This window comes from Suncus etruscus, chromosome 2, assembly GCF_024139225.1.
Source record: "Suncus etruscus isolate mSunEtr1 chromosome 2, mSunEtr1.pri.cur, whole genome shotgun sequence".
In the NCBI taxonomy this organism is placed as follows: Eukaryota; Metazoa; Chordata; class Mammalia; order Eulipotyphla; family Soricidae; genus Suncus; species Suncus etruscus.
Window position 1 is genome coordinate 128145483 of NC_064849.1, and position 27755 is coordinate 128173237.

The 27755-nt window shown below is 41.8% G+C and overlaps 1 protein-coding gene and 1 non-coding gene across 2 annotated transcripts in view; one reads left to right on the forward strand and one right to left on the reverse strand.

The window, feature by feature from the left end:
- The window catches only part of MCCC2 (methylcrotonyl-CoA carboxylase subunit 2), a 60981-nt gene extending 34569 nt beyond the window's left edge, over positions 1-26412 (forward strand). Inside the window, exons 9-17 of the mRNA XM_049768786.1 lie at positions 238-337; positions 429-524; positions 2844-2916; positions 8210-8286; positions 17042-17108; positions 17605-17761; positions 19597-19711; positions 23090-23175; positions 26193-26412. Coding sequence (XP_049624743.1) covers positions 238-337; positions 429-524; positions 2844-2916; positions 8210-8286; positions 17042-17108; positions 17605-17761; positions 19597-19711; positions 23090-23175; positions 26193-26310 — 889 coding nt within the window. The 3' untranslated portion in view covers positions 26311-26412. The remainder of the gene's footprint in view (positions 1-237; positions 338-428; positions 525-2843; positions 2917-8209; positions 8287-17041; positions 17109-17604; positions 17762-19596; positions 19712-23089; positions 23176-26192) is intronic.
- LOC126002251 (U6 spliceosomal RNA) lies at positions 18413-18516 on the reverse strand. The gene has a single exon (XR_007493008.1). It is a non-coding gene; the product is annotated as a U6 spliceosomal RNA (small nuclear RNA).
- Positions 26413-27755: the final 1343 nt, after the last annotated feature.

Genomic DNA, 27755 nt, shown 5'->3' on the forward strand with positions numbered 1-27755 from the left:
AGTCACTGATCCTGCATCCACTAGGCTCAAGTATTGAACCTTTGAGACCAGCACAGCTGAACCAAGTTATTGCTGGAAGTGAGTGGCCCCTGGACCCTCTGATTCCCCTACAAAGTGAGACATACTTATTTGTTTTGGAAAGAAGAATCCTGTCAGTCTTAGATGGGAGAAGATATTTGGTCTTTCAGATATTTCCATTACCCGTATTTGATTGTTCCAGTGTGCTTTATTCTGTAGGAAGTCTGGTGTCACTGACTACTATGCCACGGACGATAACCACGCCCTTCACTTAACTAGAAAGATTGTGAGGAATCTAAATTATCAGAAGAAGCTGGATGTAAGTAGCACCTGTTTGCTCATATATTATTAAAAAGTATGGTAGCTTGTGGTGCTTTGAACCAGTCAGTGTGGGTTTTCTCTTTCTGCAGATCACTGTGGAGCCTTCTGAAGAGCCCTTATTTCCTGCTGACGAGTTGTATGGCATCGTGGGAGCTAACCTGAAGAGGAACTTTGATGTCCGAGAGGTGGGTGTATTGGTTATACTTTGAGTGTCTCTGTGCTGTATTTTCTGGGCTTCATTTTCCCTGCTGGCATCTGGTTAGCTAAGCTCCTGCTGAGGGACTCCTGTGGATAAAGGGAATATGGCTTTATGTATAGGTGGGAAGGGGCACAGGAAAAGTTGAAAGGCAGACAGGGTGGGGGAGCTGTTGATTATAGGAAAAGTTTGCTTGCAAAACAATAGAGTTGGGTTTGTTCATCAAGGATGCTCTGATTTTCTGGGAACTTCCAGAAGAATGTCCTAATTTTCAGCTATTTCTTTTTTTCCAGTGCTCTTAGTTTGGGAAATGGATAAAATATCAGTAAGCTGGTGAAAGGGATAAATAAACACTTTTAGATCATTGTGACATTAGGACAGATGAGACTTATGATCAGATACAGGTGTTGCTATGGTTACAGACTTCTGCCTGGCAGTTTGCATTGTTTGCATATAGCATGTAGTCTCTGTATTTCTCCAGCCCCATATCTAAACAGCAAGTTTGAAAATTGGGAAATTATCTAATATTAGGTTATAGGCTAGAAATTCTCAATTATTTTTATTTACTTTTCCACTTGATTATAATACTACATGCTAATTGTAAACAAAATATAGAACATACAAAAACTATAAAATTATGGTCCCCAAGCACCACCAGAAGTGGTTCTCAGTGCAGAGCCAGGAGTAAGCCCTGAGCACAACAGGCGTGGCCAAAATCCAAAATACAAAATTGCTTGACATTTTATCCAGAGAAAGCTTATATTTTGGTGTGTTTACTTATTTTGTAGGTAAACATTTTTATGTAGTTGAGAAACTGTAGATAAATATTTTCTCCCATAGGAATTTGTCTAATTTATATTTATAAATTTTATTTTTTCAACTTTCTGATTACATTTACAGTACCTTTTTAAGTCTGGTTGTTAAAGTTTAAGTCTCATGATTTCATTGTTATTGACTCTGGCTTGGATATTTAGTTCTGTGTTTTCTTACACCAACCAGTACCTGAGTTCTGATGTGTGTGTATATTTTTACACATGAATTTTTATTTTGTTTTGGGGCCACACTATGTGTGGTATTCAGGTCTTATTCCTGTCTCTATGCTCAGCAATCATTTTTGGTGGTCCTCAGGGGATCATAAGGGATGCTGGAGATTAAACTCTGGTAATTTGTGTGCAAGGCAAGCATCCTATCTGCTGTGCTACCCCAGCCCCACATGAGTTTTTTTATTCTACTTTTTTTCAGTTAAAATGTTTTTTTCATTTCCCCATTCATTTTTGAGGGCCTCTTGAGCAGTGCTAGAAGGCAAGGGCTTCACTGGCACTTTTTGGCCAACTGGGACCATTCAATGGCAGGGCAGAGGAAATGGTACTGCCGGGGTTGTGCAGTGCTGGGGATACCCGAGCCACTGCAGTGGTGCTTGGTGCCTTTCCATACTGAACCTCTTCATCCAGTGGTAGTTGAGCTACTGCAGTGGTGCTTGGTGCCCTCCCAGGCTGAACCCCTGCATCCAGGCAATGGTGGGGTTGAATACAGGTTGCATTGGTTACCCACATACCCTAACCAGTTTTTGACTGTCATTGCACTATTCTTTAAAAATTCCTCAGAAAGTCCAAAGACCCTAACTCTTATAATAGTGTCTGGCAACATGGTAGACTTGAATCAGCACCTTTTTATTATCTTATTCTTCTGAAAAAGGATGAATCAGACTTACCAGCATGCGACTGGTTTCTTAGTGGGACGACTGGAGGTCCAGTTGGTTCTTCACCTGCTCCTGGTGTGTGTTGCTTCATCTCAATGTCTTTGCTTATGTCTTATTCATCTCAATGTCTTTGCTGTGTCCAATATTCCCAGAAGTGAGAACTGATATTCAGAGGGGTTCATTAATAGATCCAGATCCAGGACGTCTTTCAGAGCTGTGTTCTGGGCTTTGAACCCATGGCCTTGGAGTTGCAGCCTTTTTTCCTGCATTCCATTGCTCGTCTGACTTTCAGACCATGCATTTGTGCACCTCTGTGTTCTGAGTCTTGCAGCCGGTCCATTAGTCTTTCACTGCTTTTCTGTGCCACATGGCGCTGTTGCTTTTACAGTGAAGTGTAAAATCAGAACCCTGTGTGTTTTCAGAGCCTCAAACCAGGCATGTCAAGTGAAATTCAGGTGAGAAGAGGTTATGTTGGAGATGAAATTTTGTGAAAGATACAAATTCACTCTGAATTCATTTTCCTTATAAATAACAGTGATAACAAAAGTTCTTTTTAAAATTAATGTAATTTCTCATGGGAATCTTTTTAATTTTAATCTTTTCTTTTAGGTCATTGCTAGAATTGTGGATGGAAGCAGATTCAATGAATTCAAGGCCTTATATGGAGAAACATTAGTTACAGGTATTAAAGTGACAAATAGAAAAAAAAAATTTTTTTTCAGCCACATCTGGTGATGCTTAGGGGTTACTCCAGGCTAGGTGCTCAGAAATTGCTCCTGGTTTGGGGGACCATATGGGACGCCAGGGGATCAAACCGTGGATCGTCCTAGGCTTGAGCAGGCAAGGCAGACACCTTATTGCTATGTATCACTGCTCTGGCCCCACAAATAGAAAATTTGAACATTTTCTGTTGCTTTGAAGAGAAAATGGTCCTTTATCTTGAGGTTTTTTTTTTTTTTTTTTTTTTTTTTTTTGGTTTTTGGGCCACACCCGGTGACGCTCAGGGGTTACTCCTGGCTATGCGCTCAGAAGTCGCTCCTGGCTTGGGGGACCATATGGGGCGCCGGGGGATCGAACCGCGGTCCGTCTCCTAGGCTAGCGCAGGTAAGGCAGGCACCTTACCTCGAGCGCCACCGCCCGGCCCCTATCTTGAGGTTTTTATGCACTTGACACAAAATAACTTTCTTTTTTATCTTCTTTGTTTTTGTTGGGTCATGCCTGTAAGTGTTCAGGTGTTATTCCTGACTCTGCATTCAGGAATTACTCCTGGCAGGCTCAGAGGACCTTACAGGATTCTGGGGTTCAAACCATGCAAGGCAAATGCCCTACCTATTACTCTTACTATTATATACTATTACTATATTACTATTACCTATTACTTGTCTTCCCAGCTCAAGCTTTGCTACTGAGAGTGGTACAGCTATGAGTCAGTATTCAGAAGGAACAGTTCTGAATAAAGATCATTTGTAGTTGAATAGCTTCATGAATCTACTGAGTTTAAAATGTTGACTCTTTGTTGTGAAGGAGACTTTTGTCTGTGGCTTGCTGGCATTAGCTGTATAAAAAAGATTTGACCACTGTAGAAATATTTGTCACTCTTTCTGTATTTCTGTATAACCATAATTTTTGCTGAAAGATTTAGCACTGTCTCCTTGGCTCTTTGCTCTCTAATTCACTCAGGAAGTTTTTTTTTTTTTGTTTTGTTTTGTTTTTTATATTTAATGTCTCAGAGCAAAGTAGAATTAGTTAAACCTCATGTCTATTGTGTAGGTCTGATGTAATAGTGTGTCAGATACAGATACCAGACCCATAATGATCTCCTTTGGACAAATGGCAGAACAAATTTCTTGAATTTCAAGTCAGATTTATAAAGACTCAAAAATGTGCTAGTCAAAGGAGCTAAAGTGATAGTATAGCGGGTAGGGTACTTGCCTTGCATGTAGCTGGCTTGAGTTGAATCTCTCACATCCCATTTGGTCTTTGAGCCTACCAGGAATGATCCCTGAGTGCCAAACCAGGAGTAAGCCCTGAGTACTGCATTGTGTGGCACTAAAAACAACAAAACAAAACATAGAAACCCCCCCTAAAACCCAAAATCCCAAACCAAAAACTGATAGTTAATCTGAAAAATTATAACTAAGTGGAAAAAACAGCCAAGGGAAAAATCTCCATTGCTAATGTACACTGAGACTGAAGGATTTAGATCTGAATTACGAGCAGGAGAAGAACTCAGAGAGCAGAATTTATGTCTTTGTGTTTAGGAGTTTTAAGTGTTAAAGGGCTTTTTGTTTGATATATAGACAGGATTTGCCAATGAATAAATAGTTCAGGATGTAATAGCTGTCATCCTGCAGCTGTTTCCAACAAGTGAGAACTGTTTCTGCTTGTTTCTCAAAGCAGGGCAGGTTGTCCTTGGCACCCATTCTGTGTGCTCTGTATTTTTGTCTTTTTGTTTGTTTATTTTTGGGCCATATCTGGTGGCACTCAGGGTTAATCCTAGCTCCACGCTCAAAAATCGATCCTGGCAGGCTCAGGGGACCATATGGGATGCTGGGAATCGAACCCAGGTCCATCCTGGGGGGCCGCATGCAAGTCTAATGCCCTACCGCTGTGCTATCTCTATGGCCCCATGCTCTGTATTTTGCCTAGGAGACATACATCTTTGTCTCTAGAATATCAGAGCATTTTCCTCATGGGGCCTGGGTTTCAGATAAGACTGGGGACAAGGAAGGTGAGTGAAAGGAGAGGTAAGAGAGGGCAGGAGAGGCCAGAGTGATAGTACAGTGGTAGGATATTTTCCTTAAGGCCAACTCGAGTTTGATCCCTGGTACCCCAAATTGTCTCCAAGCAGCATCAGGAGTAATTCCTGAGTGCAAAGCCAGGAGTAAGACCTGAGCATTTTGTGATCCAAAATTAAAAAAAAATAAAAGATGGAAGAGAGGGCAGGTTAGGTTATCTGAGTGTGAGGAGATGAGTAAGAGGTTAAGAGAGAACATGAGAGAAACCAAGGGTGAGGTCTGACAGGGTGAGGAAGTCAGTGGGTAATCAACAGATTTTTTTTCAGAGATGAGGTATCTCCAGTGCCCTTCAAGATTTCCTCCTGAAGGAAATGTACATGTACAGACCCTACAATTTCCTGGACATTCACTCTCCTATTTGTTCCAGAGGAAGTTGGTAAAGATGCTTCCTTCATAGATGACTCTAGAGTAGCATGGAAAGTGCCCAGAGAACCCTGGAAGGACTGAAGACTGGGTCTCATGGTCTCAGTAGGGGACAAAGGAGAGTGCACCTGTAGGATCGCACCTGATATGTGAAGAGGTGTGCCAGCTTCTCCACTCTCTGTCCTGGACAGAACTCAGTGGAGGTCCTGAGCCTGTAGAACAATCCTGGCCCCAGCAACCCCTCTGTAATCAGTGCTCTCAGCACACACAGCCAAATTGGGGTCTAGGTCTAAAAGACTGAGGGAAATCTAAGGTGTCTTCCAGTTAGTGTTTCAGTTTATGGTATCAAATAGAACATGATATAAAGAAATATTGAGTCAGTGCAATGTTCCAGTAAAGAATAAAGTCTCATCTTTGTGCTTCTTTTGTTTGTTTTTGCTTTTGGGTCACATCCAGTGGTATTCAGGGATAATTCCTGACTCTGCTCAGGGCTCATTCCTGGTGGATATAGTAGGCCATATGGGGTGCTAGGGATTGAAGTCTGCTACACTTCTTCCCTACTCACCACTGTGCCTCAAAGGCACATCTTTTTTAAGACTGAACTTAGAATTGTTTTACATTCTCTCTTACCCATTAGGTTTCCTTCAACAATTTTTGGGCACTTGCTTTGTATCAAGCACCACACACTGATGTCTTAGTGATAGCCTGTCCAGAGGCTTGAAGACAGAGGTTCATTCTATTCACTTTGGTAGAAAGTTTGCTTGTGTCTGTTCTCTTGAGCATATTTATGGCTCTGAGATTCCAAGTTTTTTGGCACCTGATCTCAGTCCCTCAGTCCTAAATGTGTCTTTTATTTATTTATTTATTTATTTATTTATTTATTTATTTATTTATTTATGTTTTTGGGTCACACCTGGCAGTGCTCAGGGGTTTCTCCTGGCTCTATGCTCAGAAATCGCCCCTGGCAGGCACAGGGGACCAAATGGGATGCCGGGATTTGAACCACCATCCTTCTGCATGAAAGGCAAATGCCTTACCTCCATGCTATCTCTCCAGCCCCCTAAATGTGTCTTTTAAATGACTGGTAGAGTCCTTTGTTAGGCTAGGTTCCTTAGAGTGACAAAATAATCCCTTGCTGCAATCCCTTACAAGCTAATGGGGTGGGTTTTTTTTATTTATTTTTAAATTTTTATTTTTAAACTTGATTGATTGGTTGGTTTCTGGGCAACATCTAGTGGCTCAGGGGTTATTCTTGGCTCTGCACTCAGAAATTTCCTCTGCCGGACTGGGGGACCACACGGGATGCTGGGAATCGAATCAGGTCCCTTCTGGGTCAGCCGCATGCAAGGCAAACACTCTATGACCGTGCTATCTCTCTGGCCCCTTATTTATTTATTTGTTTGTTTGGTTTGGTTTTGGGGCCACACCTGGTGATGCTCAGGATTTACTATTGGCTATGTGCTCAGGGATTAGGGGACCATATGGGACACTGGGAATTGAACCTAGGTCTGTCCTGGGTCAGCTGCATGCAAGGCAAACGCCCTACCACGGTGCTAACGCTCCAGCCCCTAGATCCTTATTTTTTAATTTTTATTGAGTACAATGTGAATTACAAGTCTGTCACAGTTATATTTAAGGTATGTCGTGACAGTGAACTAGAGCAATACCCACCACCAGTGTTGACCTCCCTCTGCCTCTGTTCCCAGCAAGCATCCCATACTTCCACTAATGGTGTGTTTTTGTTTGTTTTAGTCTTCTCTTTTTATTTCTGCACTTGTGTGTGTAGAAACAGTTTCATAAAGGTAGGGTAGTGAAAATGGTGAGATCTAAAGAAAATTTTTGGTAAGGAGAAAGAAAAAAAAATTCAAAGATAGGAAAGTGAAAGTGGCAGGACTCATTCCTCCAGGCAGCTTAAATAGTGCTCAGAGCTTACTCTTGACTCAGAGGTCACTCCTGGCTTGTCTTGAGAGGATCATATATGCAGTCCTGGGATCAAATCCGGGTCAACCATGTGCAAGACATTTGTCTTAACCCCTCTACTGTCTCTCTGACCCCTTAATTGGGTTTCTTCCTTTAAATTTGGTTGCTATTGACTTGAGTGACTTTGCTTTTTTTTTTTTTTTAATTGCCTATATTGGGTTATTTCATTCTGTTTCAAGGGTCTGTCATAACCACAAAAATTTCCCCCTTCATCCGCTAAAACTGGCCAGTAGCTAGCTCTACCCGAGTCATACTGGCTCTGTACCTTTGATTTAATGTGTTTCAGAATCTTCCTAGTGGCTGATAGTAGTAGGCATTCAAGTATATATTACAGTGAATGAGTAGATAACACAGCACATCAATCATTTAACTGAACCAATCATTCAGGCAATAGATAACTTGATACATAAAAGAACCGTTTTATATTTTATTTTACTGACCATTGTGGCAGTATGGTGTGTGTGTGTGTGTGTGTGTGTGTGTGTGTGTGAGATGACAGCAGTAGGGAGTGGGTGGTTGTGGGCACCAAGGAGGGAACTCAGGATCTTGCTTGTGAAAGGCCTGTGCTCTGCTGCTTCAGCTTCTTACTTTCTCAACATAACTCTTTTAAGAGGGGCCAGAGAGATAGCACAGTGGTAGGGCATTTGCCTTGCATGCGGCCAACCCCAGACAAACCCCATTACACGTGACTATGCAATCCTGAGTGTAGAGCCAGGCATAATCCGAGCATCACTGGGTTGGCCCCAAAGCAAAACAATATATGAGTATGTCTTTTCCTTGTGATTTGGAGTCCTATGAAATACATAAATCTTTCTTCAATTTTTTTCTTTTGAGGATTTGCCAGAATATTTGGATACCCAGTAGGTATCATTGGAAATAATGGTGTTCTCTTCTCTGATTCTGCACAGAAGGTAAGTACTGTTAGAAATATTTCAGGGTATCTGATTCAATATTATTTAATATGAAACTTAATTTTTTTTGTTTTGATTTTGGGTCACACCTGGTGGCACTCAGGGGATACTCTTGGCTGGCTCGGGGGCCATATGGGGTGCCGGGATTTGAACCAGTCTGTCCTGGGTTGGCTGCATGCAAGGCAAACACTACCACCGTGCTATCTCTTTCGCCCCGAAACTTAATTATTAATAAGGATTTTTTTGTTTTTGGACCACACCTGGGTGGCGCTCAGGGGTTACTCCTGGCTATGCATTCAGAAATTGCTCCTGGCTTTGGGGGATCATATGGGATGCCAGGGATTAATCCCAGATTCATCCTGGGTCAGCTACGTGCAAGGCAAATGCCCTACCATTGAGCTATTGTTCCAGTCTCTAAGTTTTATTATTATTTAGTTTTATTATTAACTTAATATTAAACTTTACTTATGGAGGGCAACTAATGAATGAAATGTATTCTTTTTTTTTGGGGGGGGGTCACACCCGGCAGTGCTCAGGGGTTACTCCTGGCTCTATGCTCAGAAATCACTCCTGGCAGGCTCGGGGGACCATATGGGATGCCGGGATTTGAACCACCAACATTCTGCATGAAAGGCAAACGTCCTACCTCCATGCTATCTCTCTGGCCCCATGAATGAAATGTATTCTATAAAAACTTTGAACTTTGAAATATTTACCCAAATCAGATGGCAGAGGGTGGTGTGTGTGTGTGTGTGTGTGTGTGTGTGTGTGTGTGTGTGTGTGTGCGTGTGTGTGTGTGTGTGTGTGAGATTGGTCCCTATTCAGGTGATTTTAACATATACTTAATCTGTTTCATTTCATCATCAGTTTATCATTATTCTTTTTAGGAATGGGAAGATTTATTATTGCTCTCTGATTTCTTTACTTCTCTTTGTTTACAGCATTAGAGAGCTTTGAAGGCTTACCTCCTCACCTTTCTCTTTGTTACTCTCATACCACCGTCACATAAAATCTCTTATTCCATCTACTGCTCCATCTGTTTCCCTCTGGGAACCTCCAGCATTTCAACTGAGTCTAGGATTAATTTTGTTGGTTTTTGCCAGCATGATTGCTTATTCAGATGTGACGAATGAAACCATTCAGTGATGTCTTCCACTTCCTTATTTCACTCAGCTCAGTCTTCTCAGATTCCAGCCATGTTCTGTGAGAACCAGTATCATATATTGTGGGTTAGGAGTGTTCTACTGAGTATATGTACCTCAGTTTCTTTGCCCATTATTACCTGTGGATGGGAAATTAGAGGAGTCCCAGATTTTGTCTATTGTGAATATGCTATAGACATAGGGGCAATAAGTGACCTTGCAAGTTAGTGTTTTATATTCTTTTGGATAAACACCCAGAGCGGTATTGCTGAGACATATAATATTTTTAATTGGTCTTGGATTTTGTTTTATTTTTCTATGGTTTATTTATTTAACAATAGTACTATTATTATTTTGGCTTGGAGGCCATGCCTTGCTTTGCTGAGGGCTTACTTCTTTTTCTTTGGAGGGGTCACACCCAACTCCTGGCTCTATGCTCAGAAATCACTTCTGGCAAGCTCGGGGGACCATATGGGATGCCAGGATTCGAACTGCCATCCTTCTGCATGCAAGGCAAACGCCTTACCTCCATGCTCTCTCTTTGGCCCGAGGGCTTTCTTCTGACTCAGCACAAAGGAAGCACTCCTGGTGGGTTTGGGGAGACCATTTGGCAAGCCAAGGATAGAACTGGATCCTCCACATGCAAGGCAAACACCCTACCTGCTGTAGTATCACTCTGGCCAGTACCAACATTATTCTTTCATATGTGTAGTGCTACTGCCCTATCCTGCCACAGAATTCCTAGACTCCTTCATTAGTCCAGGATTTCCCCAATAGATAAACCCCAGCTCTTAATTCACAGGATTGTTTTTAATTGAGAGTTGGATTTTATTTGTTTATATTTGTTTTGGGGCCACATCTGGTGGTGCTTAAGGCTTACTCCTGGCTCTGCTCTCCGGAATCATTTCTGATAGGCTTGATGGACCATATATATGGTCTCTATGGGGTGTCAAGAATCAAGCCAAGGACTGTGTGCAAGGCAAGTACCTTTCCTGCTGCACTATTGCTCTTGCCCCTGGGAGTAGATTTTAAAAGAGGGAACTCTGGAATATCTTTTGGCATAGTATTCAAAACCATTCATTATGTCTAGTTGACCTAAGTAGGAATACTTGTACATACTTGATAAGATGTTTTCCTGAGTAAAAATGGTTTAGCCATAGCTCTTTAAATGGTGAAGAAATAATAATAAGGTTAAGGTTCTATTCCCAACACAGGTAACAGGTCATTCAACTCTTTCTTAGCCAACTGAGGGAAAACTCATCTTCTGTTTCTGTATTCTTTCATTCTATTGTTTCCCCATTATGATTCTTCTTTTTATTTTTTTCCCCATGTACTATTTTTTTATTGTGACTGAAGTTCATTACACAGAATTATTTACAGTACATAGTGACAATGAATGAGGGGCATTCCCACCACCAATGTTGTCCTCCCTCCACTCCTGTTCCCAGCATGTCTCCCACATTGCCCTCCTTTACCCCCCAGAATCCTAGTGCAACTGGTCTCCACCTTACAGCTTGTTAGAGGTTGGGTATCTATTCTGTTTGGTGTTCCAGTCTGGTCATTTTTTATTTACACTATATGTTCATATGAGTGGTCTTGGTATCATTCCTTTCCCCCCTCAATTTAGAGGCTGAATGATTCAAGTTATGCTATTCTGTTGGAGATAAAAAGGTTAAGGAAAAGAGGAGAAAAAATTTGGTATCAACTACTAAAAAGAAAAAAAATCACCGAATAATATCCACAAAAGTGAAAAAGAAAGAAAAAAGTGGAAGAAAAAAGAGAAGGAAAATAATATCAAAAACAAACAAAAAGTAAAACAAAACAAAACCAGAAAAAGTGCTGCAGTGGCAGGGTTTGGTGTTATCTGACCTTTTTTTATTTATTTATTTTTTTGTATAGGCACAGTAAGTATTGGGGAAGGAAGGAAATTCCCGTGGCCTAAGAGATTCAGGGTTTCTCCACTCTTGAAGCATATTGTCATGGGAACAACTACTGGCTCCATACCTTCTCATTGCCATATCCCAGATTTGTGGGTTTTTTTTTTTTGTGGTGTCAGGAACCTTTCCTCTCAGTTGTGGATGAGTAAATAAGGTCACTGTAGCAAGCAATCTTGGTATTTGTGCAGGTCCTAGGACAAGGCCTAAAATAGTCTTTTTAAGATTTTAGAGGTACTGTTCCAACATTGTTGGTGTGTTCAGTTTTCTGTATCATGTGCTCCATGTTTTTGCTCGTTCCCTAAGCCGAAGTCTAGGAAATTATGGTTCCAAAGGTTCTGCTCAGTCTCTGTTGTCAAAATTGGGCCTCTGTATTAAGAAATCTTGATTTTTGTAAGAGACCTGGGCTATAGCCTAGGGTAGGGTTTTCCTTAATGGTGTCAAGGTATGTTCTGTCCAGTCATGGCTGTCAAAGTCAGTTTTCTGTAGTTAGCACTCTTATTTTTCATAGTTCAAAGGACAATACATCTTCTGATTTCCACTTAGTGTTAGGTGATGTGATAGGACCTCCTGGTCTTAGGTCAAGTTGTCATTTCCTCGCTGTCCTTGTTGTCATATTAACACTGGCACAAGTATATCTCCCAACAGAGCTTAGTTCCTGGTGTTGTTGCAGGGGTTGTTTCAGTTCTACGTCTGGGATCTGGGATTTGAGAATGAACTAACACTGTCCAATCTCGTGGAGAATGAGTTGTATCCACATGGCATATGTCCAGGATAGGAGGCACCCTTGTATAAAAAGTGTGAGTTCTTATCCTTAGAAGATAAGATCTTGTGTCTGAGTCCATGATTTCCCCTTATTTACTGTGCCTATACAAAAACGTATGGTGTCCTTTTGTATTGCTGGTGTTATTCCAGGTAAGGATGACAGGCTACACATACATAATCTGTGGTGTGGTCTGAGCTTTTATCCCAGGCAAGACATTTTCTTAGTTTTTGTACCAAGCAGCACCAAAACTGGTAAGGGTAGAGAAAATATGTATATATAAAAAATAGAATATATAGATAAAATTGAGATATAAAAAAAGGAAATTGAGAAAAAAAGGTATTTGAAAAAAGAAAGTGATGGGAGAGGCTATCTGTATGTTTAAGAATATATATCTTTTTTTTGTTTGTTTGTTTTTGTTTTTTTTTTTTTGGTTTTTGGGCCACACCCGTTTGACGCTCAGGGGTTACTCCTGGCTATGAGCTCAGAAATCGCCCCTGGCTTGGGGAGACCATATGGGACGCCGGGGGATCGAACCGCGGTCCGGTCCGTCCTACCCTAGCACTTGTAAGGCAGACACCTTACCTCTAGCGCCACCTTCCCGGCCCAAGAATATATATCTTAAGATACATTATTATAAAGGTATTAAGCTTACGTAGGCAACATAGGCCTCCCAATTAGGTCTTCTGAGATATTCTTGTGGGGAGTGAAAGCCAAGGTACTTTTTCGTATCACAGACATTGGTCTAAGATATGGTTTACGGCATTTCAGAGTCCTGTAGTGTCCTTGAGCTGGGGGTTTTGCTGTAGCTGAATCCAGTATCATGTAACCATCTACAATTTGATGGGGGTGAGAGGGGTCACAAGCTTGAGTCAGGAGGCTTATTGGTTGTGGTTTCTTGCTGAGACACAAGATGAGGGATCGAGAGGGTGTCTTTCATTGACGAGCTGGATGGTGGTCTGTTGGGAAGGAGGTCGATCTTGGTGCCTAACGAGTTAAAAACTGAGGGTAAAGAGGGTTAAATAAGGGGGAGATAACAAATCCGGGTTGGGATATGAGGGGAGTAGAAAGGTCTCTGGGTGTGGAAAGGCAATATAGAAGAGGGGCTATATACATTGTATAGATGAAATGTTTAAGGATAAGGCTCGGCAGTCAGAGAGGACAACTGTATAGAAAATAACATTCACTGAGACACTGACTTCAGAGATCTATTTGAGTGCTATCCTCCATATATAGGATATTCCATTTCCTTTCCTATAAATAGTCAAGAATTAGAATATTTTTGGACGATGTTAAAAAAAAGGGTATATGTTGCGCAGGGGCGAATGCGCCCGCTTCTGAAAATGGTTATCAGTAAAAAAAAAAAAAAAAAAAAAAAAAAAAAAAAAAAAGACACCCCTGCAGAGGGTCTGCTCTGGTTGAGATAAGTCTGCTTTGGCTAGCTGTTCTGGCATGTTTGGTTTCCAAGCCCAGCTCTGGCCTCTGCAGCTTGTGAATGAATGGATAGGGGAGGAGTTTTCCTCCACCCCATCCCATCCCCCAAGGCCCAGGTTACCAGATCTGGCCATGAATACCACTCTGGCGTGGGGGAATCTGCCCCCCCAGACTAACTGGTAGTCCGGGGGTTCTTTGGCTAGCTGTCCAGCCCAGTGCCCACCACATACCAGTGCAAGGGACCAACTCCTGGCATGAAGGGTCTCCAAGCCCAGCTCTGGCCTCTGCAGCTTGTGAATGAATGGATAGAGGAGGAGTTTTTCTCCATCCCATTTCATCCCCCAAGGCCCAGGTTACCAGATCTGGCCATGAAGACCATTCTGGCCTGGGGGAATCTGGCCCCCCGGACTAACTGGCAGTCCGGGGGTTCTTTGGCTTGCTGTCCAGTCCAGTGCCCACCGCATACCAGTGCAAGGGACCAACTCCTGGCATGTGGGGTCTCCAAGCCCAGCTCTCGCCTCTGCAGCTTGTGAATGAATGGATAGGGGAGGAGTTTTCCTCTACCCCACTGTGATTCTAATACTCAAAGTTAAAATAAAGAAACCATTATCCCCACTTATAACCAGAAATAATCTTTAGTAATGTTTTAAAATTTTGTTAATTTTTTTGGAGAACAATGCTCTTAGATCACTCCTGGCAGGGCTTTGGGGATGAGGTGCCAGGGATCAAGCTTTGATCAACTGCAAGCAAATCGGTTGTCTTATCCACTATATTCTCATTCTGACCCTTTAGTAACATTTTATTATGGTTCTTTAGAATCTCTGTTTTGATTACAAAACTACAGAAACTTCTGTATAAGTGTATAGAGTGACTAGTTCTTAAAATGTTGAGGATTTCTGAAGTGATATCCTCAGCAACTGTACAACAGATCGCTGGAGAAGATGTCAGGCTGAGACCGCACTTTGGTTTGTTGAGGAAGCACAGATAAATCAGGGCCAGACACAGCTGACATACCCTTTGGTGAAGTAAGCCCCAAAGGTCTATGCAATTTCCTCAATCTTAGATTTAAGATCTATCCATCATTACTTTTGTGTTTGCCATGGCATTTCTGGCAACATTAAATATAGAATAAAAAAGAACGGAAATGACTTAAAATTTTTATTTGCAAGTAAATTCTTTAATTGAATCACTGTGAGAGACACAATTACAAAGTTGTTCATGATTGAGTTTCAGTCATACAATGTCCAACATCCATCTCTTTACCAGTGCACATTCCTTGTCAACAATGTCCCTAGTTTCTCTCCTGCCTTCCCCCATCCTGACTCTGTGGCATTTTTCTTTTCTCTCTTTTTCCTTTTTTTCTTTTAGACACTATGACTGAAGGGATATCATGCATATCACTTTATCTCCTTTCAGCACCCAGTTCTTGTCCAGAGTGATCATTTCCAACTATATCACTGTCTTCTATATCACCTGGCCTTCTCCTAATCTCCTAACTGCACTCCCCTGCTATTTGCTACAAACTTCCTACCATAGACTGATCCTCCTGGAGAAAGAAAATTATTTCTAAGAGTTCTCTTACAATCTTTAAAAGAGCAGAGAAAGAATAATTACTTTTTGCTATTAACAAATCTGTTTCTCAACCTTGAATCAAATGTCTCTAGCACTCATCTAAGTTCCCATTTATTTGTAAGTTAAAAAAAATTGACGATTTTACTCTATTTCTTTACAACCTGAAAGAAGTTCCATGGTTCAAATGATAATACAGTGGGTAGGACATTTGCCTTGTATGTGGCTGACCTGGATTTGATCCTCAGTATTCCATATTGTTCCCCTGAGCACTGCCAGAAGTAATTCCTGAGTGCAGAGTTAGCAGAAAGCCTTAAGCACTGCTGTTGTGACCGAATAATAAACAAAAAAATTCATATGATCATTAAAACATAATGTCCCTGGAGATATCCCAATAGAGTTTTGATATTATTTTTAGTGTGAGTTTTAGTGCAGCAGGTAGGACACTTGCCTTGCATGTGACAACCCAGGTTTGATTTCTGGCATCATGTAGGGTCTCCTGAGCACTTTCCTGAGTGCAAGCCAGGAGTAAGCTGTGAGCATCTATGGGTATCGCCCCAGTCCCTCCACCACCAAAAAATAAAAAAGATTTAAAATTTTTTTTTTGTTTTTTTCGGCCACACCTGGTAATGCTCTAGCAGAGGTCCTCAAACTTTTTAAACAGGGGGCCAGTTCACTGTCCCTCAGACCATTGGAGGGTCTGACTATAGTAAAAACAAAACTTATGAACGAATTCTTATGCACACTGCATATATCTTATTTTGCAATGAAGAAACAAAACAGATACAAATACAATATGTGGCCCGCGGGCCATAGTTTGAGGATCACTGCTCTAGGGTTACTCCTGGCTATGCATTCAGAAATCGCTCCTGGCTTGGGGGGAATGCGGGGGATCAGACCACAGTCTGTCCTAGGCTAATGCTGGCAAGGCAGACACTTTACCACTCTGCACCACCACTCTGGCCCTAAAATAAATATTTTTTGGTGTTTTTTGTTTTTTGTAATTCTGGCAGAGCTCAGGGGATACTCCTGGCTCTGCATTGAGAACCACTTCTGGTGGGGCTAGGGGACCATACTTTTATATTTGTTTTTGTTATAATCCAGGGTTAAGAATTTGCCATCACCTGACCCCTTCCATTTCCTTGACCTGTCCCTGGGCCACAGGGGAGTGAGCTCTTCTGGGATTTGTTCTTTTCTCTCTGACTCACCTCTCCCTCTGATGTCCTCCTCTTCATTCACACTGTTGCGAGCTGCCTGATTTCTAAATACTTTGTTCTTTGTGGAGCTCTCAGTGTTTGCTTAGAGTATGCTCAGGAGTCTCCACGGGACCATAGCTCTCACCTGTTGTCCTGTGTTTCACCACTGGGGTGACTCCATCCCTGACACACCAGCCATCCTGCAGTTCATATGCCCCTGACCGTGCAGGGGACTAGGCAGGACAACTGCAGCCACATGGAGCTTGTCAGCAGGCAGCACTGTAGTCTCACAGTCAGTCTCTGTGGTGTCACTCTCATTATCTGTGATATCACTGTCACTGTCTTTATGGTCTTACATTCATTGACACTGTGTTGTCACTCTCACTGTCTCATAAAATCACTGTTATTGTCACTGGGGTGTCATTATTATTATTTCTACAGTGCCGCTATCTCTGTGGTGCCACTGTTACTGTCTGTGTCATCACTGTCACTATCTCTGCAGTGTCACTGTTAGTGTTTCTATAGCATCACAGTCACTGTCATTAGTGTCCCTGTTACTGCTGCCATAGTGTCATGATCACTGTTGGTGTAGGGTCACACCAGCCAAATGAAGGTCCCCCCATCTTACGTCTGATGCTAGTGGTGTTTGTGGTTGTGGACAGTTACAGATTTTTTTTCTCCCTCCATTTACAAAGTTCTTGTCTTCTTTGTTCACAGGGGACTCACTTTGTCCAGCTTTGCTGCCAGAGGAACATTCCGCTGCTATTCTTGCAGAACATCACTGGTGAGATGTCCCAGCGTGGTCCTTGTCCTACAGTGCTTCTGTCCTGCAGGAAGTCTGTTGAACAGGCTTTGTTCTAGTCTTTAAGGCAGACACCTTGGGACTCTATCCATTGTGGGAAGTTTATTCCTGTTTCCTTTATTTTCTGGTCTCCCGTGTGGTCTCTGGGACCCCTAGGACCTCTCCCATGGGTTCTTGATTGTAGTATTGAATGCTCTCCAGGAGTATGCAGTGGTGCTCAGTGCTGTGGGTTGGGGCCAGGGCCAGACAGCAGGACACACTGTGGTGCAGGAGAAACCCAGAAGTACCTGCAGTGTTTGTCCATGTGCTATGCTGGCTTCCCCACTCACCCTCATTTTCTGAGTGAAGCACATTGTGAGTTGGTTGCTTGACAGTCATTCATGTGGCCTCCCTCTGTTCCTGCATGCACCACCCCACATCCCCCCCCAGAAAGAAGCAGACTAATACTTCATCCACCAATCTGTTTCTCTTCTTTTAGGATTCATGGTTGGGAGAGATGCTGAGGCGGGAGGAATTGCCAAGGATGGGGCCAAGATGGTAGCTGCAGTCGCCTGTGCCAAAGTGCCCAAGATCACTATCATCATTGGGGGATCCTATGGGGCTGGAAACTATGGAATGTGTGGCAGGGCCTATAGGTAGGTGGTGGTTGAAAGTTTTTTTTTTTAATAATTGTCTTTATTTAAACACCGTGATTACAAACATGATTATAGTTGTATGATTACAGTCATGTAAAGAACACCCCCCCTTCACCAGTGCAACATTCCCACCAAAGTTTTGAAAGGAAAGGGAAGGGATTGTGTCTAAACACTGGAAAGGCGGCATGGGTCAGTGCCAGAACTGGCTTCTAGAAAGGAGCCTGACCAGGCTTTTATTTTATGGGTGGGGAGGTCATACCTAGCAGTGCTCAGGAGTGACTCCTGCAGGTGCTTGGGGAAAATTTATGCAGTACCAGGTATTGAATTAGGGTCTGTTAACCAGCCAAAACAGCTGGACAAAAGGCAAGTTAAGTGCCTTACCTTCTTTTTGTTGTTGTTGTTGTTGTTTTGTTTGTTTTGTTTTTGGGCCATACCTGGTGATGCTCAGGGTTTATTCCTGGTTGTGAGCTCAGAAATCACTCTCGGCTTGGGGGACCAAATGAGACACCAGGGGATCGAACCATGGTCCCTCTTAGGTTAGCACGGGCAAGGCAGATGCCTTACCCCTTGCACTACCGCACCGGCCCCAAGTGCCTTACCTTCTATGCTAACTCTATTCAGGCCCAGGGCCATCAAATTATTTTTTATTTTTTTAATATAGAATACTTCACGAATTTACATGTCATACTTGCACAGGGGCCATGCTAATCTCTGTATCATTCCAATTTTAGTATATGTGCTGCCAAAGCGAGCACGCCATCAAATTCTTGACACAGGATCTCTCCAATCTAGCAGGTCCTTTGTCTATTGCCAAGAAATGCTACATTCACTTCCAGGAACTGCGCATGGTCCCTTGGACTAGGCATGCCTGAGTGTGACTCTTGTTTATTTGTTTCTCTTTGAGCCACACCTGATGATGTTCAGGGATCACTCCTGGCAGGGCTCAGGGTACCATATGGGTTCAACCCAGGAATTGAACCAAAGCTTTTGAACCACTCTCTGTATGATTATCTCTGGCCCTATGGTTGTGATTTTTAAAATATTTTATGATTCTGAATGGTTTATTTGAATATAAAATGTTCTTTACAAATCTTGGCTCAGTTGCACCATAGTCTGTGTCATCTCAAAGGCTGACATTGAATTTGATGAGGAAGGTTCTGATTGGATGATGGAGCACACAAGTTTCATTTTGAGATGCTTGATAGTGAGAATACTTTTTCATATAAGTTCTGAGAAAGGTAAGACTTTTTCCTTAGAGAAAGGTCTGTAGCCTTAAATATATATTCTAGAAAAGAAGCAAAGCTGAACATGAACACATTAGGCAGCCAGCCGGAAAAGTTCAAAAGACAGGATGTACAACAGAAGGAAAATAGAAAACAGCATTTAATGAAGAGCAAATGTGCACAGGGGAACCCACATTGACTTTTTTGAAAAGTATTAACAAGCTGATTAACACCTGATTAAACCAACAAGAGAGAAAACATAACATAACCAACTAGAGAGAAAATATAATATCAGGAATGCAAGTAGGATATAGCCACAGGTGAAAAAAAAGATATTGTGGATACTGTCAAAGTTAGTAGGTTTATAGGAAATAGGAGAATACAGTTTATCAAAACATATGTGAGTCTCCTGAAGAACTTAAAACTGCTACCATGCTCAGGCTCCACAGCTGGAGTGGGCTCTGGGCATTAGTGTTTGTTTTAATTCTGCAGATGATTGTAATATATGACCAGACTCAAGAATCACTCATTTAAAAGAGACACATGGGTCTCTGAAAAAAAAATAATCTCTGAGCCCTAAGTGGAATTAATTGGGACATTCTCCCTTTCCAGCCCAAGATTTCTCTACATGTGGCCAAATGCCCGGATCTCCGTCATGGGAGGCGAGCAAGCAGCCAATGTGTTGGCCACAATAGCAAAGGACCAAAGAGCACGAGAAGGCAAACAGGTACCGCTAGCATTCCTATCTCCAGGCTCACACATGGGTCCAGGCTGGCCAGAGAGTGCCACAGTCCTGCCATCAGCCAGGCCAGACTCTGATTAGAAGATAATTACTTGGAAATGGTTTCAGAAAGTCAGACTTAAACATTTTCTGCCTCTTCCTCCTCTTCCTCATTGTTACTATTATTATCCATTCATTATTATCCATTCATTCATTAGCCTCTTTGTTAGAGGCATTTTATTTGAGGTACTTTTATACTCACTTAAAAATTTTCAGAGTTTCCACGGAAGCACTTAAGAAACTGCCCCGAGTAGCTATAGGCATAAAGATGTTTAAATAAATGATTTAAATAAGTCTGTATTTTTTTTTGATTGTGTGCCTGAAAACATCAGAATTGTGGAGTTATTTTTTCCATCTATTTTACTATTTTACTTTTAGATTGTTAAGGGTACCTTGCGTGGGAGGGCCCTGTCATCTAACCAGAATTAAATAACGTTATTATACTGAAAATAGAAATGAAAGATGGAAAGGGCATGGGAAACTTTGAACAAGACATTTCTCAAAATTGCTGCATTTCCAATGTAAAAATTTGAGGGGGGGAGAAGAGGCAGATCTTGCGGTGCTCCTCCTGGTTTAGGGGTAACTTCTGACAGTACTCTTGGAACTGTGTGGTGCTGAGGATAAAACCAGAGTTCCCTCACTGCAAAACATGCACATTAGCATGAGGGAGGTGACGCCTTTTTTCCAAGGATTTTTTTTAACTATTCATAGAGATGTATTGTTCATATGAATTTTAGTAGTGTTTGATATATTTCTTTAAAAAATGTCATGGATATCTCTAGGAATTGCATTAAATCTGTACAGTGCTTTGGGATGTATTGCCATTTTAATGATGTTAATTTTCCCAGTTTATGAGCAGGATAAATACTTCCATTTTCTCTTGTCCTCTTTTATTTTGTTTTTGTTTGATTTTTGGGTCATACTTGGCAGTGCTCAGAAATCACTCCTGGCAGGCTCAGGGGACCATATGGGATGCTGGGATTTGAACCACTATCCTTTTGCATGCAAGGCAAAAGTCCTACCTCTATGCTATCTCTCTGGCCCATATTTTATTTTATTTTTTGTTTTTTGGGCCAAACCCAGTGACACTCAGGGGTTACTCCTGACTATGTCCTTAGAAATCACTCCTGACTTGGTGGACCATATGGGACTCCTGGGGATAGAACTATGGTCTGTCCTAGGCTAGCGCAGGCAAGGCAGACACATTTCCCCTTGTGCCACCACTCCGGCCCTAGTCCTCTTTTATTTTTTGAAACATTGTTGAGTAGTTTTCTTTTTACCTCTTTAGTTAAGTTGATTCCAAGGTACTTAATTTTCTGAGGCACAATTGTGAATGAGACTTTTTTTAATATCTCTTTTCTTCTCTTTAATTATCTGTATATAGAAAAGCCATGAATTTTTGTGTATTAATTTTGTAGCCCAACACTTTACAAATCTATTGTTTCTAGAAACTTTTTGGTAGAGTCTTTAGGATTTTCTAAATATATTATGACATCTACAAACAGGGAGTTTGACTTCTGCCTTTCCTATATGGATGCCATGATATCTTTTTCTTGCCTAATTGCTATGGTAAATACTGCCATTACTATATTGATAAAGTAGTGAGTGAGAGTGGACAATCTGTCTTGCGCCAGGTCTTAGAGGACAGACTTTTAGTTTTTCCCCATTGACTAGGATGTTTGCCATGGGCCTGTAGTTAGTGGCTTTGACTATATTGAGGAGTGTTCCTTCAATTCCCATTTTGTTGTGAGTTCTTATCATGATAAGTGCTGGAACTTATCAAATTCTTTCTCTGCATCTATTTAGATGATCACATGATTTTTATTTGTCCTTTTATTGATATGGCGTATTATGTTGATTGACTTGTATATGTTAAACCATCCTTGCATCTCTGGAATTAATCCTACTTGGTCCTGGTGTACAGCCTTTAACTATTTGTTAACTATCTATTTGTTAGTATTTTGTTAAAGATCTTTGTATCTTTCATCAAAGACACTGGTTTTTAATTGTGTGTGTGTGTGTGTGTGTGTGTGTGTGTGTGTGTGTGTGTGTGTGTGTGTGTGTGTGGTGGGGAGCCCTCTGCTTTGGTATAAGAGTGATGATAATAGCTTCATAGAAACTGTTTTGGAGTGTTTCTGTGTTTTCAATTTCCTGGAAGAACCTGAAAAGGATGGACAATAGGTTCTCTTTAAAAGTTTGAAATAATTCATTGTTGAATCCATCTGGGTCTGGACTTTTGTTTTTGGGAATTCTTTTGATTACTATTTCAATTTCCTCAACAGTGGTAGGTCTATTCAGTTATTCCAAATCATCTTGGTTCAGCCTTGGGAGATTATAGGAGTCCAAGAATTTAGCCATTTCTTCTAGGTTCTCTTGTTTTGTGGCATCAAGTTTCTCAAAGTAATCTCCAGTTACATTTGAATTTCTGTAGTGTCTGTTGTGACAATCCTTCCTTTCATTTCTGATTCAATAAATTAGGGTTCTTTCTCTTTCTTCGTAAGTTCTTGTGGATGGTTTATTGATCTTGTTTATTTTTTTTCAAATAATCAGTTCTTGTTTTTATTGATCTTTTGGATTGTTTTGGGGTTTCCAATTCATTAATTTCTGATCAAAGTTTTATTATTTCTGATCAAAGTTTTATTATTTCCTTCTACCTGTTTTTGGCTCATTTTGTTGGTCATTTTCCAATTTTTAAGCTGTGCAGTTATTTATTTAGACCCTTTCTTCCTGATAAATACTTTCAAAGTCATAAATTTTCTTCTTTTTATTTCCATACCTGGCAGTGTTCAGGTAATATTCCTGGCTTTATGATCAGAAATTACTCTTGGTAGACCCAGGGGAACATATGGAATGCCTGGGATTGAACCTGGGTCAGCCACATGCAAGACAATAATTGTCCTTCCCTCTGTACTATTGCTCCTGCTGTAAAATTTCCTCTTAATACCATATTTATTTTATCCCACAAATTCTGATAATTCCTATCATCTTCTAATTTCTTTCTGGGAATCTTTTGATTTTTTCTCTGACCCACTGATTGTTTAGTAGTGAGCTGTTTAATTTCCAAGTGTTACTTTCATTTCTGTTTGTAATTCACTTCTAGTTTCAGTGCCTCATGGTCTGAGAAGATAGTTGATACAATTTCTGTCCTCTTGATTTTATGGGGGTATGTTTTGTAGCCCAGCATGTGGTTTGTATTGGAGAATGCCCCATATTATTGGAGAAGACTTTATTTGTTTTTTGGGGGGAAGCCCTATTCTTCTCGAGGTTTTCTGGAATGGATTCGTGCTCCTGGCACTAACTCTCTGCCTTTTTCTTCTTTTTCAGTTCTCAAGTGCTGATGAAGCTGCTCTGAAAGAGCCCATCATGAAGCGGTTTGAAGAGGAGGGAAACCCCTACTATTCCAGTGCCAGGTGGGGCCTCCATGTAATGGGACACTGGCTCCATGCAGCATAAGCAACTGGGAAGAGTGCAGCCTTCCTGCAGTTCCCCAGATCACACTGAGACCCTTCTAGATGTTGCTCAATTGCCCCACTGGATGGGTCACATGCTGCTGAAATGCCCTTTCTCTTAGGATCTGAGGAACTGTTACTCTTCCCACCCCCTAGCTGAGGTGTCAGGACAGGGAGGGGGGTGCTGTCACTGTGGCCAATTAGTTTTCATCTTTGTGTCAATCCCAGAATTTCTGTCGAGTAACTCTCAGAGCACTTTTGCTCCTCCCCATTTGATGCCGAATGGTGGTCACATGCTAACTAGCACTTGTTAGCAGTGAGCTGCAGGGCACAGACGGTGATTTGTCTCTGCCAGTGATTTGTCACAGCCAGGCCTATGTGTCAACACTGTCATTACCTCACCCTCATCACAGCTTTCAGGGCTGTTTGTTTCATTTGCCCCTTCATGAGATAATAAATGATCACCTCAAAGTGTGTTTGTAGGCCTCTGGTTTTCGATAGCCTGAATGTTCTTTTGTTGAAGAATAGTCTAAGCAGCATCTCTTCCTTTTCTCCCTTGGGCAGATGGAGCAAAAAAAATAGTTATGTCTCCCAGAATTAGTTTATTCAGAGGTTGACGCTTCTGATGGGTGAATGCAAGGGAGAAAATTCAGGAGAATGTTTCCTTTGATTCTTAGTACACAGTTTTGTTTTAGGTCCTGCTCTCAGCTGAGGTTATGAAGACTGAATATACTTACTTATAAACAAGTATATTTATTTGAGAAATAAACAGTTCTTTAAATTTTTAATTCAACACACAGTAGCCAGGAAAAGCCTAAAAGAAATAGAAAACCTTATAAGAGGTTTGAGAAAATATATATTGTGTACTTAGTTGTTTATAAAATATATATTATATACTTAGTTGTTTTTTTTTAACCATGCCTGAGATACGTTATCTCCTGAGAAAAGCTGAATGCTTTTCAGTGGTCCATGTTCACATTATGTTTTTTTTTCAGTGGGTTACAGTGAAGACAGGAGAGCAAATGGTCTGGATAGACTTATCTCCAGAAAAGAAGGTGGACAGACAGCAAAGGTGTCTGGATTACACCATACCAAACCCTGGGTTGAAGCACTTGGTGGCAGGGAGTCAGTCACTCTGATTCAGAGACAAACGGATAGGCCAGGCCAGTGGCACCATGGCTGTGTTTAATGAGTCCTTTCATTTTCTTTTTTTTTTTTTTTTTTTTTGGTTTTTCGGGCCACACCCGTTAGATGCTCAGGGGTCACTCCTGGCTATACGCTCAGAAATTGCCCCTGGCTTGGGGGGACCATATGGGACGCCGGGGGATCGAACCGTGGTCCTTTCCTTGGCTAGCGCTTGCAAGGCAGACACCTTACCTCTAGCGCCACCTCGCCGGCCCAGTCCTTTCATTTTCATCCAATGTAATTGAAGCTGTCAGTTCAGAAAGCTGTTACATGGGCTCCTATATCCTCCCATGTCTTGCTTCATATTTACATGGATGAAGAAACTAATTTTCTTCTGCTTGGGTATTATGATCAGACTTTTATCAGATATTTAGATCCTTGGAGTCTTTATGAAAGTCACCATTTGGGCGGGGCAGCAAACCCAGTGGTGCATAGAAGGAGGATCAATGGTGGAATCAGTGTAAGGGTCACTCCCCAGAGGTGCTTGGGGAACTCCGTTGAGCAAAGGTTGAACATGGGCACCAACATGCTAAGCATGTGCTCCAGTACTTTGAGCCATCTTCCTGGCCATGGGAATAATCTCATCTTTTATGTTTGTCTGGTTTTGGGTCATACCTGCAGCATTCAGGGGCTACTCCTGTTTTTATGACCAGAAATTACTCCTGGTAGGCTTGGGAGACCATATGGGATGCTGGAGATTGATCCCAGGTCAGCCTCATGCAAGGCAAATGCCCTCCTTGCTATATTATGACTCTAGCCCAGGAAACATCTTTAATGTCTATCAGTGTATCAGCACCCTGCCATGTTTTCTGCTGCAGGCTTCCTAAGAGAATGTGATCAATTGATTTGGATACAAATTACAACGTTGGCCTTTTTTAAATTAGCCATGGGCCCCTATTATGAATGTTTTATGAGCAAAGATTTGATGCATGGCTTGTCAGTGTAAATATGTTTAATAATTGATGCACTGTCCAGATGCTGAAGGCAGTTTGTTGTAAGTAAGCAGAGTGCCACCTACCCAGAGTGTCTTTATAAAGCAATTCTCATTCAGTCATTCATTATAAATTTTGTTGTCGGTCCAAAGCGAACTAGAATTTCTGCTTCAATTTGTGTTCGAGCAGTTCAAGAACTAGTACTTATATTTCTTTTTGCAGCAAAAAATCAAGAATTACCTGTGCAAGTATTTTGCTAATAAAACTATGATGAAGTCTAATGAGATTTTTATTTAAGTTTTTAAAAAGAATTGTTGACTAGAAACAGGTTTGAGGTCATTACTCAGACTTAGCTCTGTTTCAGTAATGGGCAAGACATCAGCCTGATTTCTATGTTTGTGGGGGGCAGAGGGGAGCAGAAAAGTCTTCCCAGATATCAGAAGAGACACTTCAGACTCAAGGATTAGTTTGAGGTTTTTGTATTACAATAGTTTCTAGAGCTGGAAGTTCCATGATGTTCAGTGGAGCTTGAAAGTCTTGGCCAGTTCTTTTCTTTTTCTTTTTTTCTTTAGGCCATACCTGGTAGTACACAGGCATAATTCCTGTTTCTGCATTCAGAAACACTCCTGTGGTTTTGGGGGGACAGGAATTGAAATTGGGTTAGCAGCATGCAAGGCAAGCTCTCTTCCTGCTTTGCTATTGCTCTGGCCCTAGAAGTCTTGGCCTTTTACCTCCCTTCCTTGAAAGATGTTTCTGTTGTGAGTTGACAGCACTGAGGGAAGAACTGGTATTTTGGGGTGTGGAGGGCAGGAGTGGTCATGTGCGGTGGGTCCTGATGACTCTCTTCTTGTTCTCTCTCAGACTGTGGGATGATGGGATCATTGACCCAGTGGACACCAGACTCGTCCTGGGTCTCAGCATCAGTGCTGCTCTCAACGCTCCCATTGAGAAGACTGACTTCGGCATCTTGAGGATGTAACTGCAGTTAAAGATGGCTTCCACAGGACATGCTCCCAGATGAACACGTTCATAGCCTTAAAATTCTAGACTTTGGGTTTTTTTTTTTTTTTAAAGAATTGATGTTATTACAGTAAGAATTTTTTAACACGGTACACTATACTTTTCTAAGTTAAAAATGTCAATAAGGTAATTGATTTGATGACGCTAAATCATTTGTGAATTTTCTGAAATGTTTCTGTGGCTTCAGCTTCACTTGCCAATGAGGAGTCACCAAATGGCTCTTTCCGTCATCTTGCCAGTTCTAAGTATTGCTTCCTGAGGTTATAAAAAAGTTCCACTGAAATCATTGATGATCATGCTTTTCACATACTTTAATTTTTAATTTCTATTTTTTCTCATAATAACCAGGATTCTATGTTTTCCTTAACAGTCAAACCTTTTTATTGTCTGCCCTCTGGGTTCTCCTTTATTGCCTGACCCCTGTCTGGTTTTTGATGTTCACAGCCCTTTCCAAGACTGTGCTGCTGGGTGTCTTGTGCATCTCTGCTCTCACAGAGCTGCCTTCCCCACACACTCCAGTTTTCTTCTTCCAAACACTCCTAATTCACTCCATGCTCTGCTGGTCTAGGTATGTTCTGGCCTCTCTGCTGTTCTTGCTGGCTCTTCTGTAGGCTCCCTTCTCTTCTGTCTCCTGCCAAACTCCATGTCACTGTCTGTGTTGAGTTTTTATGCATAACCGATGAATATATTTCTTTTTGGAAATGATAGAGACCACAAAAGTATTTCCTCGTTCTCTGCCATTTAAGGACATTCAATAGGAGATGTCCCATTGGTTCATCCTGAGGCCATACAGTGGCAGAGATGGAACCCAGAGTCTCGGGTATGCAGGACACATGCTCTGTGGCATTGTTCCAGTCCCGGCCTTGACAGTTCTCACTATTCTCCCCTGAGCCCCACACTGACATCCCCACTGGGTGTCCATGCTGGCTGCTATGGAGGATCAGTCCTTACGCTTCTACATCCAGCCCTGTTGGTTTTGCTTCCTGTCCCTGGAATTTTCCCTCTGTTTTTGTCTGTGCTTTCAGAGGCTTGAGATGTGTTCTCCCTTTATGTGGGTTTTCTCATGCAGTTTGCCCATGGTCTTAGAATTGCTGCTGTCTAGTGCCCTCATGTTCATACTGCTCCCTCCCCTTATATTACTGGTTCCTTATTGAAGTGCCAACTCCCACTGCCTCCATCATCCTCCTGGCCAGCTTGGCATGTGGGGCCCCATCCATTCTTCCCAGAACCTGTAGCATCTCCCCCACCGAGGGCTCTCAGGCACCTCTTGCTTCCAGTGTCTGCTTTCCCTTTTTCACCAAAATGTGGCCATTGCACCTGGGCCTGCTCTAGATGGGGTACACCTTGGCTCTGTGCTTGTCAGCACCATCCGTTCCTTGACACAGAGTCATGGTGTGTCAGTGT